Source organism: Volvox carteri (genome assembly GCF_000143455.1).
Source record: "Volvox carteri f. nagariensis unplaced genomic scaffold VOLCAscaffold_8, whole genome shotgun sequence".
Taxonomy (NCBI): domain Eukaryota; kingdom Viridiplantae; phylum Chlorophyta; class Chlorophyceae; order Chlamydomonadales; family Volvocaceae; genus Volvox; species Volvox carteri.
Genome location: NW_003307551.1, coordinates 1,940,153 through 1,951,358, shown reverse-complemented (window position 1 = coordinate 1,951,358; position 11,206 = coordinate 1,940,153). Strand labels below are relative to the sequence as shown.

The following is an 11,206-nucleotide window of genomic DNA, read 5'->3' as shown; positions in this document are numbered from 1 at the left end:
TCTCACCCACACACGCCCACTCACCCAAGCCGTGCTCTGATACACACTCCTTGATGCCGTACGACCCAGCTGGGGCTGCGTGTTGGCGTCCCGACGGAAAGTCTGTGTATGCGTGTGTATGTATGTATGCATGTAAGCGCAGGGGGGAAGCGGAGGGCGGCCGGGCGTCGTCGTCAGGCGGTAGGGCCGGGGCGGGGGTAGTCAGGTGGCGAGGGGGCAATCGTGCGGGCAGGGGGGGGGGCTCAGCCCGCCCTAAGCAGCGACCAGCAACCGGCAGCAACCACTGCGACAACAAAACTACCACAAAGTGCGCTGCAACGCTGTATGGCCGAGCGGGGCAGAGCCGGGGGGGGGCGGGTAGAATTCGCGCCACGGGGGTGCTGGCGCAGGCGAGGGAGGGGAGGAGGGTCTATCCGGGGGGAAGCTCTCACCGGGTTGCGCAAAAAGTTACGGCCCTGCATGGTGAGGTACAGGCGGCCCGGCTCCAGGGGGGGGCCCAGACTGGAGACACACTCCACCTCGGCCTGGACGGCATGCACACAGGTGAACAAGGTGAGGCCAGAAACGGACATGTAAACAGGCCTACAGACAGACAGACAGACAGTCCGGGGCTATATTTAGCATCATTTACGATACACATCCATCACGTAAAGCACACGGGGGGAAATGTGTTTGCAGCATGCCGGGGTGGGCCGGGGAGGGCCGGGGAGGGGCGGGCGCAGGGCCGGGGAGGGGTGGGCGGGCGCAGGGGGGGAGTGGGACTGGGACTCCATGAAGGCCTATGGTGACCGTCGCCATCACTATCACCATGATGCTATATAGGCAACATCCGTCAACAGTGCTCTACAGCGTTTTGTTCGGACCCCGGGGGCCATAGTGATAATGGGGATGGGGTTTTAGGGTGAAGTGAGGGGAAAGTGTTTCAGGGGCACCTACCATCAACTTCGGCGACAGCCGGTGGCGCCAAAGGCCCCTTGAGGATGCAGCGACGCGCCAGGCCTTGCATACCGCAGGCACAACGCCAACTAGTGTATCTATATCACAGCGCAAAAAGATTTGCTCCAGGATGTCCGAGGTCAGCTCTATCGATGAAGTGGTTTCATGGCAAGTGTTGGTTATCGCAGGCAAGCCATGGCCAACATGGGCTTTTTGCCCTGTCGCGGCCTGCTTTGCTCGACCGTTTGTTGTGGATTGTACTGTAGGCGATGTTGGCGCTGTCAAAGTGAAGAGGTCAAAGAAGTGCCTGACGAAGTCGGTAGTGGTGGAAAACGACATCTGTCGACCTGTTACGGTACCGTATGCCCACTTCGTCTGCCGGAGTTACAATTATTATTTGAACGCTGCGTACCAGAATGCCAGTCAAATGAGGGATTCTTATCACAAAGGCAGGCGCCTCGGGACACGGATGCCCCAAGCAGCTCCGAGTAGGAGGGACTTCGGAGCTGGACAGGTTGCGTTGGAAGGGACAACAGTGCTCAACTTCCGCCGACTTTGGGTTTCATTATTACATAATCAAGCATGCGCATTTGAATAATGCTGCCCTAAGATATGGCTATCAGTCTATCCAAGCTGTTTTGGTTCGTTTTAGCCATTGCATTACAGGTTGTCAAGTCCAAGGATTTACCACAAGGAAATATAGATATATCCGTTGAAAATGCATCGATGCAAGGAGGGTACTACTATTTCAACGAGGCGAGGAAACTTGCTTGCATTGACCGTTTGGTTTGCATGCTGTCTGACCAAACCTGATTTGCACAACAAACCCAAATATAAACAGGTAACAGGCGCGATACAGTATGAAGACCCTGGGAACGCTCCGTACGAGGACGAAGCTGGAAACCTGTACTGGCTCTCCGTCGATGGGAAACGCGTGAAGGAGGCGCCAGACCGCCTCACGTGGGCATGGATTGAGGTTGGTCGGGGAGGGGCCTCGAGGAGCGGGACTCCGGTTCGCCGCACTGCCCTGGCACACTTTCCCCCGTTGCCGCCACACACACAACCACACACACACATACATACACACACATACATACACACACATACATACACACACACACACCACAACTATCATCCACAGCGCTGCAGAACCTCCCATAGAGATGTGGAGGCTTCCCGGCCCCCCCCCGGTATGGGCGACCTCAGTTCGCGAGAGGCACTTCTGAAGGAATCCCTGGAGGTACCCCTTGGGCCCCCGCTGTGCTGTACCTGTCGGGGGTGGGGTTGGGGTTGGGGGTCGGCAAGGGGGGTGCTCATGAGCGGCCCCTAGCCCTAGGTGCACCGTATGCAGCGGCGGCGACCTCCTCTGCCCCCCCTCCCTCCCTACATATCCTTCACCGGCCCCCTGCTCACACCCCTCCACCCCCAAATCCCCATCCGCCTTTCCCTCCCCACGCGCTGCGAGGGGCGTGTGTGTAAACGGCGCCACTGGAGCTCAATATCCCCTCCCTCCCCTCCCTCCCTGCCCAGTCCTGGTCAGTGGATCAGCAGCGGCACTTCTTCTTCAACCAGGCGACCAAGGAGGCGCAGTGGGATAGACCGCCCGATCTGGCCTGGCGCAGATTGCCCATGACGGCTCCCGAGGAGGAACCGGGGGGGCAGTGATGGCCCCTGTTTGGAGGGGCCCCTGTGTGGAGGGGCCCCTGTGTGGAGGGGCCCCTGTGTGGAGGGGCCCCTGTGTGGAGGGGCCCCTGTGTGGAGGGGCCCCTGTGTGGAGGGGCCCCTGTGTGGAGGGGACCCTGTGTGGAGGGGACCCTGTGTGGAGGGGACCCTGTGTGGAGGGGACCCTGTTTGGAGGGGACCCTGTTTGGAGGGGACCCTGTTTGGAGGGGCCCCTGTGTGGAGGGGCCCCTGTGTGGAGGGGCCCCTGTGTGGAGGGGCCCCTGTGTGGAGGGGCCCCTGTGTGGAGGGGCCCCTGTGTGGAGGGGCCCCTGTGTGGAGGGGCCCCTGTTTGGAGGGGCCCCTGTTTGGAGGGGCCCCTGTTTGGAGGGGCCCCTGTTTGGAGGGGCCCCTGTTTGTAGGGGCCCCTGTGTGGAGGGGCCCCTGTGTGGAGGGGCCCCTGTGTGGAGGGGCCCCTGTTTGTAGGGGCCCCTGTGTGGAGGGGCCCCTGTGTGGAGGGGCCCCTGTTTGGAGGGGCCCCTGTGTGGAGGGGCCCCTGTGTGGAGGGGCCCCTGTTTGGAGGGGCCCCTGTTTGGAGGGGCCCCTGTTTGGAGGGGCCCCTGTGTGGAGGGGCCCCTGTTTGGAGGGGCCCCTGTTTGGAGGGGCCCCTGTGTGGAGGGGCCCCTGTGTGGAGGGGCCCCTGTGTGGAGGGGCCCCTGTGTGGAGGGGCCCCTGTGTGGAGGGGCCCATGTTTGTAGGGGACCCTGTTTGTAGGGGCCCCTGTGTGGAGGGGCCCCTGTTTGGAGGGGCCCCTGTTTGGAGGGGCCCCTGTTTGGAGGGGCCCCTGTTTGGAGGGGCCCCTGTGTGGAGGGGCCCCTGTGTGGAGGGGCCCCTGTTTGGAGGGGCCCCTGTTTGGAGGGGCCCCTGTGTGGAGGGGCCCCTGTTTGGAGGGGCCCCTGTTTGGAGGGGCCCCTGTGTGGAGGGGCCCCTGTGTGGAGGGGCCCCTGTGTGGAGGGGCCCCTGTGTGGAGGGGCCCCTGTTTGGAGGGGCCCCTGTGTGGAGGGGCCCCTGTGTGGAGGGGCCCCTGTGTGGAGGGGCCCCTGTGTGGAGGGGCCCCTGTGTGGAGGGGCCCATGTTTGTAGGGGACCCTGTTTGTAGGGGCCCCTGTGTGGAGGGGCCCCTGTTTGGAGGGGCCCCTGTTTGGAGGGGCCCCTGTGTGGAGGGGCCCCTGTTTGGAGGGGCCCCTGTGTGGAGGGGCCCCTGTGTGGAGGGGCCCTTGTTTGGAGGGGCCCCTGTTTGGAGGGGCCCCTGTGTGGAGGGGCCCCTGTGTGGAGGGGCCCCTGTGTGGAGGGGCCCCTGTGTGGAGGGGCCCCTGTGTGGAGGGGCCCCTGTGTGGAGGGGCCCCTGTGTGGAGGGGCCCCTGTGTGGAGGGGCCCCTGTGTGGAGGGGCCCCTGTTTGGAGGGAACCGGGGGGGCAGTGAGGGCCCCTGTGTGGAGGGGCCCCCAGGCGCCATGTGGGGAATGGAATCAAGTCGGTGCCGGCGACCTGCTGGGGCTGTCGTTCGGCGCACTAGGCGGGCAGCGATTCACGCCGCACACGGCTTCACACACATGCAGTCGTCCGGCCGTCGTGATGACTAGGCAGTGCGGGATAACGGAGCGCTTAAAGCGGGACGGTTCGACCGCATCTTTAGGACAAATAGACAGACAGACATACAGACAGACGGACAGGTAGACCAGGCAACCAGGCAGGTAGACAGGCAGGCAGTTCGTAAAAATGCAGCTGCGTGATGGTAGACCTGTTGCATGTGTATGTGCTCATATGTGATCCGCGTTGCTTGCCCGTTTCGGGACGCTGATGACGATGCTCTGAGCGTTACATTACCAGGTCGGCGAGGTCGGCAGCATCGTGTGCTCACCAGGCTGGGCCGAACCAGGATGGGCCGCAACCCTGTGTGGAGGGGCCCCTCAACCCGCCTGTTAGCCCCCAAACAAGTTCGAAGGTGTTCTGTAGGGCTTCCGGATTGCCTAAAGCCCCAATCTCAAACCACTGCTTGTTGTCCTGTGTCCAGAGTGCGAGAAGAGGGGATTGGGGGGAGGCACGGGGGGGGATTTGCGATGAGAGTGAGGTAGATGGGGAGAGCGAAGGAGGAGAGGGCCAGGCAGGGAGAGGGGGGGGAGGAGGTGCACCGGGGGATTGATTGCTGTGTAGTGTAGCGTAGCGTAGGGGCATTCTGCCGCTGACTCACGGCATCCTCCAGCCCCCGGTGGGGGCTCATCGTAACCCGCGTGACGCGACTTGACATGGCTATGGTGGCCTAACGACCTGATGTGGGCTTTGCTTCCGTGCTGTGGGGGTGTGGACGTTGCTGCTGCAGCGCCCTAAGCATCGCGACCAGTTATGCCAGCCGGGGGAGGACGTATGACCACCCGCAGCAGTTCCGCCCTGAGGAGGGGAGGTGCTTGATGACAGCAGAGGGGTAGCCGCTCCTCAGCGGCGTTGCACCCACGGGCTGCCACCTCACCAGGGCTTGCACCGCATCACAGGACATCACATCACCCACCCAGCCCACCCCATAGCGGGTGTATGAGACATGTCATGTCATGTGACATCGTTCCCCCCTTGTACGCGGAAAGGCCCCACCATATCATACGCCCCACCACCAGCCTGCGCCAACCCTGGAGCCGGATCCAGCTGATGTTGGGGCCATCAGGTAAAAACCTGGCTCAACTTTCAGATTTGAAGGACAGACAGACAGACAGAGTGACTGACAAATAGACTAAGCACGGTTATGACGCAGCAGGTGTCGCTCTCAGCGTGCCGTCTTGGAGGCGCCCCGTGTGACGGAGGACACGACACGACTGGACATGCAGCATCGCTGTAGCTAACTTCCCCCTCTGTGTGACTACGACCGCGGCACAGAGAGGAGTGACTCTGGCTGCAGGGTGCAGTCCGATAGGTGGAGGTCGCAGGGTCTTAGGGTCTTATGCAGCCATACATACATACATCGATACCCGTTAGGGTCAAAAATCCTTCCGATTGTGGAAGGTATTGCGCCCCTAGTTGATGGACAGTGGTGACCTGGGATAAAGTTAACCTGCGAGCCGACCAGGAATGGAGTTGGGCCGCTGTCGACCCGGCAGATTCCGTTGGATGCTGGTGGTGGGTGCGGAACCTGAGAGATCCACTGAGAAGTTGACTAGGGTGACTGGATGAGGGTGCCCCGGGGAAGGCAGGGTTTCGCAGGGTAGCTGCCACGGGCGAAGATACACCCCCCTGTTTCACACATCATACAGTGTTTAAGCCATTATGCCGACATGACCACCAAAACCACTGCTACTGTCGATAGTGATCTGTTCGGATCCCCTCCGGTTGTAAATCGTCAAAGTCGTTCATATCAGCATCCCCGCCATCGTCATGGCCGCTGCGAAGTGCGCAGGCCGACCAACATTCAGAGACTGCGAGCGTTACCTCCTTCCCCGCCTGCCCCTGCGCCTTCCAGTGGGGGAAGGGTGAAGGTGAAGTGACCGCGGGTTTACAGCCCATGCCGCCGTTTAGGCGTCCAGGGATGGGCACGATCGCAGCTACTTGCAGCATGGCATATGACCATCGAGGATATGTGTCTGGGGAGGGCCGCTTGGTGCTTTTAGTGGACGGCGACAACACACCTCGCCACCTTCTCGGCCTTTCCGGCGGTGCCCGACCGCCACTAGAACCCCAAATTGCGGGACGAGGGCTTGGCGTGACTCTCCGCTTGTGACAGCAGTGCCTTTGTATTGCGAACACACAGATACTGTGTTTGGGATCCTGCCATTCGCCTTTTGCATAGATTTTGCTCGTCCAGCTGAAAAAATGCTCTATTCTTTATGAAGGGACGGACAGCGTTTACATTACAATGTACGGACACCAACAGGATATTCCAACAGGACACGTGAATTAGTTACCTGTTAAAACAGCATCTGCGACATTATGGTCGCTTGAATAGCGTTTCAACGCACTCGACGCAGCTAGACGTTCGTTAGCCCGTACGGTCGTAGAACTGGAGTCAGGGCTGCAAACCTGGTAAACGCCGTAAACCGGCTTGAACCCTAAAAGCTTAGCCACCTTAATTTTTTATCTGAAAAGTTCGCCGTGCAGCTGACCGGGAAACCTCGATACGGCAGCTTCTGGATAGGTGTAGGCTGCGCCGCTGGCATATAAACCCAAGGCCAATTAAGCTTATAATAAATGTACCTATATGGGTTAATGTGTCATTGATTGCTAATCAACCACGTTCCGCACTACTGCCCGCACTCACCGCTCGTCCTTTGCAACATGGCATTACTGTTGTGTCAAACAATATGAATAAAAATATAGAACCTCAGACCCTACTTATCATACTTGCACGTAAAGTGGCTCTTCGCGACATTGTCAGCCAGTTGCATCGTACTCATACCTCCCGGTGCAGGCATGCCACCTCATGCAAAACCACATGCAAGAATCTGTAAAAATTACCGGCTTGTTGCAAATGCACTTGTCCTTCTAGTTATGGATCTCTACAGTCACTTCTCGCAGTACATTAGACTCGTTTGAGGCGCATCATGCTCCGGAGTTTAGCCGACCTTGAAAATGTCCGCTGACTACAGCTACGATGAGTTCATTGCGCAGGTGAGGTGTTAGAGTGAGGGGGAGGCTGGGATACCTTCTGGGGTCGCCATGCCCGGCGTTGCCTTAAACTTACCTTCATCGTCATTCTTCACATCCTTTCTGCTTATCTCCAAAAGTACTTCCACTTGCTCATTCCGCAGCTTGAACGCAAGCACCAGCAGGAAGCGCCAGGACACAACAGCTATTTCGAAGTCTTCACTGAAGCCTCCCGACTAATAGGGCAGCTGAAGAAGGGCCTCAATGTCTCTATTCACCGCGAGCGACAGAGCGAGGTGCGCGTGGCGGCTCAGAGCTGGCAGGACTCGAGTTACAACGAGCGGGCAGGTGGGGCCGCGGCACCGTCCACCGGGTTTTCGGTTTTATGCAACCCCTTGCCTGCAGGGAAACCCTGCGCACCCTCCTCCCCATAGACAACTTCCTTGCCATGCAAAACGACCCACAACAGCCACTTACTCCACCTCCCCTGTCCAGAAACGAAAGGTGGACACCCTTAGCCTTCTTTGCCCTAAGCCGGATGTAAGGGGCCAACTCACCAGCCCCGCCGGGCCTAAAAGCGCATAGCCCACTCACCCACGCACCCCATCACCACAACACCGCCATTACTCCCCACCCCACCCCACGCCTGAACCCTCTCTCTCTCTCTCTCTCTCTCTCTCTCTCTCTCTCCCCAGTGGGGCCACGTGATGGGGGCCGTAGCTTGCTGACGGGGGCCGCGGCCGCCATGTAACGTTCGGTTAAACTAACTGTTGGATGCACCTGTGTGGCTGCATACATACATACATGCATACATACATGCATGCATGCATGCTGTGTATGCATACATATGCATACATATGCATACACAGCAAGTGCTGCATGGGGGTGGATAGTGATAGTGATGAATATGGTGTTTTTAGTGTTGATAGGGTTCGCACTGCGAAGGGTGGTTTAGGGGCGTCGCAAACCGCTTAACCAGCACACTGTTCACTTAGCTCAACCAACTTCCAAGCTATATTTGTTATGTACCCCAATGGCAATGATGGCCACACACGCGCTGACTCCGGACATACATACATACATACACAGATAATGCAGGAGTGGATATTCTAGACTGGCAGCCTCGGTTCGCGCACTTGAGCCACGCGGATGGTGGCGGTGGCAGTAGCGGCAGCGGCACCGCTGGTGCAGCTACTGCCGCCAGTAGCAAACGGCCCTCCAAGAGCGCGATTGCGGGGTCCCCCACACACCAGCAAACCGGCGGCGGCGGCGGCGGCAGCGGCAGCCTCCACCAGCGCCGCAGCAACACTTCACCTCCCGTCCGCCGCCCCGGCGGCCACGCCGCTACCACCGCCGCCGCCACGACCGCCAGCGGCGAGCTGCCGTCGCCAGCCGGCCCAGCGGCTGCAGCACAGCTGACGGCGGCGGACAGAGCAGCAAATGATCCCATGGTGCCGCCGCTCAGGTCCCCGCAACGGTACAGCGCCGGTGTGGGTACGGCAGCGGATGCCACGACGGCGCCGCGCTATGGCCGTCATGTTTCCGCGGGCCGCGCTTCCCCGGGCCCGCGACGTGCCACCGACAGCGCCGCACTGGAGGCGCGGGGCCCCGGGCCGGCACCCCCCGGCGTCAAGGACGTCAGGGCCCCCGGGGCGGGGCCGTCCCCCCGGAGAGGCGAGGGGGGGCGGAGGCAGCGCCCGCAGCTGCAAGTGCAGCTGCAAGTGCCGGAGCGGGAGGAGGGCCAGCTGCAGCTGCAGCAGCAGCAGCAGCGGGAGGACGCGGAGGAGGATCCGGAGGATTTGGTTGGTACTGGGGGCCGAGGAGAGGAGGGTAACGAGGAGGATAAGCTGTTGGGGACACGGCAGAGGTCCTTACCGGACATTGCCGTACAGCCCCAGCTGCCGCGACTGCCCCCCCTGGACGAGTCCCCCGGGCCCCCCGTGTTGCTCAGCCCCACTGCATTACTCGAGGGCGCGTCAAGGGCAGGTCAGGGGGGGGGAAGGGTTGGGGACGGGAGGGGGAAGGGAAAGGGCGGGGGGGTTGTACGGGTCTCTGTACGACAGTCGGGGGCTGGGCGGCTACTGCGTCCACGAGGGGACCGCAGGGGCGCTACCGCGGGTACTGCTCCCTGGTACGTCACTTGCGAACCCGAACACCCCCAACACCCCCCTACTGTTGCAAACATCAGTATCGACCCTCCACGTCCCTCCCCCCTCTCCTCCTCCCCGCGCTCCCCCACCGCCGCAGATGAGGCCATCCGTGTGTTTGCCCGCACCGCCTACGAACCCGGGGAGCGCCGCCACACGTTGATGCTTTCCCTTGGGGGATGGGGGGCGGGTTTGGGCGGTACGGCGGGCGAGGGGGGGGACTCCCGGGGGCTTCTGGAGCCGCTGCCCCTGGCGCCCGTACCTCGGGCTGTGCCCCGGAGGGTGACCGAGGCGCTCTCGTCCTTGGCGCTACCCCTGGGGCTCAGGGGGTCTGTGGGGCTGAGTACGGAGGTGGGTTGCAGGTCGGGGGTCGGGAGGGACGGGGGTGTGGTGAGTTGCGGATTGCGGGAGAGATCTCCCTCTCCCCCCCCCGTGCGGTTGCGACTTGGTCAGTGCGCTTGGCAGTTTGCGCCCCGCATCACCACCGCCGGGGGGGGAGGGGGCAAAGAAGATACATGTGCGTGTGGGCCGGGGAAAGGCGCCTGTGCGTGTATGTATGTACGTATGTGCGTCTTGAAGGCGGCACCGCTCTAGGGGGGAATCCCCCTGGCAGGGCACTTGGCTGCGGCGCAGCCGCACTCGCAGCCTCATACCACCCGTCCCCGCACACGCACACTCCAGGGACTGCGAGTACGACCCTCCGGGGGAAGCTTCACGGCGGCGGGCGGGATCACCGGCGGCGGCGGCGACGCGCCAATCTCGCCGCTGCCGCTGCCCCTCCGGTCGCCGAGGCGCATCAGCTTGGGAGGTCCGTGGGACCCCGAGTCGTCGAGCTCCGGGCTGTCGTCACCGTCACGCGCCCGTGCTGCAGCGGCAGCAGCGGGCGGCGGCACAACAGCATATGCTCGGCCTAGCGGCGGCAGCGGCAGCAGCCTCTCCGCAGGCGTCGGCGGTGGCGGTGGCGGCGGCGCCGGGGCTGGGACCGTCACTTCTCCTGGATCACAGCTGCCCGCGGCTGGGATCCGCACCGCGAGGGAGTCGTACGCGGGGGCGGGTTTAGGTGGTGGGGGAGGGGGAGGGGGAGCTGCAGGCAGGATTTCTATCGTCGGCGGAGGCAGCATCAGCGGCGAGGCGGCCGCCGCGTCCGGGGCCCCCGGGGGCCTTATCCGTGGCTATGTGGGCGGCGGCGCCCTGGACCACCGAGTGCTAGATGCCGTACCGCGGCTTGGACTGGACGCACCCAGACTCCGGTCGGGGTCTATCGCCGTTACCGCCACCGCCACTACTGCCGCTACTGCTGATACGAGCTCTGGTAGCTCGGGAGCGCTGAGACCTTCACGACCAGGTACAGCACAGCCATGTGCCGCCGCCGCAGCAGCAGCTGGCGGAGGTGGGGCCGGGGCCGGGGGCGGGGGCGATAGCGGACCTGCGGCCACCGGCGTCAGGTTCGCACGCAGCCGTCGTGCCAGCTGTACCGGCGTCCCGGCCGCCGGCGCTAGCGGAGGCAGCATCAGCCTGGGCCCTATGCTGGTGACCCGCGAGCAAGTGGACAGCTACGTAGTGGCGCAGATGGGGCCGCAGACTCGTGCGGCGGCAGGGCAGCAGGGGCAGGGGCAGGGGAATAAGCGAGCCTCCATCGCCAGCGGCCGGCCGGGGCACAACGTGATTGGTACACGGGGCTGTCTGACAGACGACCCGGAGCCTCGAGGGGTCCAGAGAGCCCTGCGGCGGGAAGTGGGTGGGATATCGGATGCCTCGGGCGCGGGTGCTGGAAAGCCGTCATGAAGCCGTCGGGACGCACGGCCATGAAGAGGGGCTTGGGAGTTGTTGCCGCTTGGTG

The 11,206-nt window shown here is 62.4% G+C and overlaps 2 protein-coding genes across 2 annotated transcripts in view; one reads left to right on the top strand and one right to left on the bottom strand.

Moving 5' to 3' along the window:
* VOLCADRAFT_88367 (uncharacterized protein) overlaps nucleotides 1–4,901 on the bottom strand; it is a gene marked incomplete at both ends in the record, with an annotated part of 7,155 nt that extends 2,254 nt beyond the window's left edge. The window contains 5 exons of the mRNA XM_002947901.1: nucleotides 25–102; nucleotides 432–524; nucleotides 2,157–2,205; nucleotides 4,515–4,657; nucleotides 4,845–4,901. Coding sequence (XP_002947947.1) covers nucleotides 25–102; nucleotides 432–524; nucleotides 2,157–2,205; nucleotides 4,515–4,657; nucleotides 4,845–4,901 — 420 coding nt within the window. The remainder of the gene's footprint in view (nucleotides 1–24; nucleotides 103–431; nucleotides 525–2,156; nucleotides 2,206–4,514; nucleotides 4,658–4,844) is intronic.
* Nucleotides 4,902–7,204: 2,303 nt separating this feature from the next.
* Nucleotides 7,205–11,151, top strand: VOLCADRAFT_88366 (uncharacterized protein; the record flags this gene model as incomplete). Its single annotated transcript, XM_002948051.1, has 6 exons — nucleotides 7,205–7,243; nucleotides 7,384–7,567; nucleotides 8,309–9,205; nucleotides 9,467–9,717; nucleotides 10,048–10,174; nucleotides 10,238–11,151. The coding sequence occupies 6 exons, from the start codon at nucleotides 7,205–7,207 to the stop codon at nucleotides 11,149–11,151; spliced, it is 2,412 nt and encodes an 803-aa protein (XP_002948097.1).
* Nucleotides 11,152–11,206: the final 55 nt, after the last annotated feature.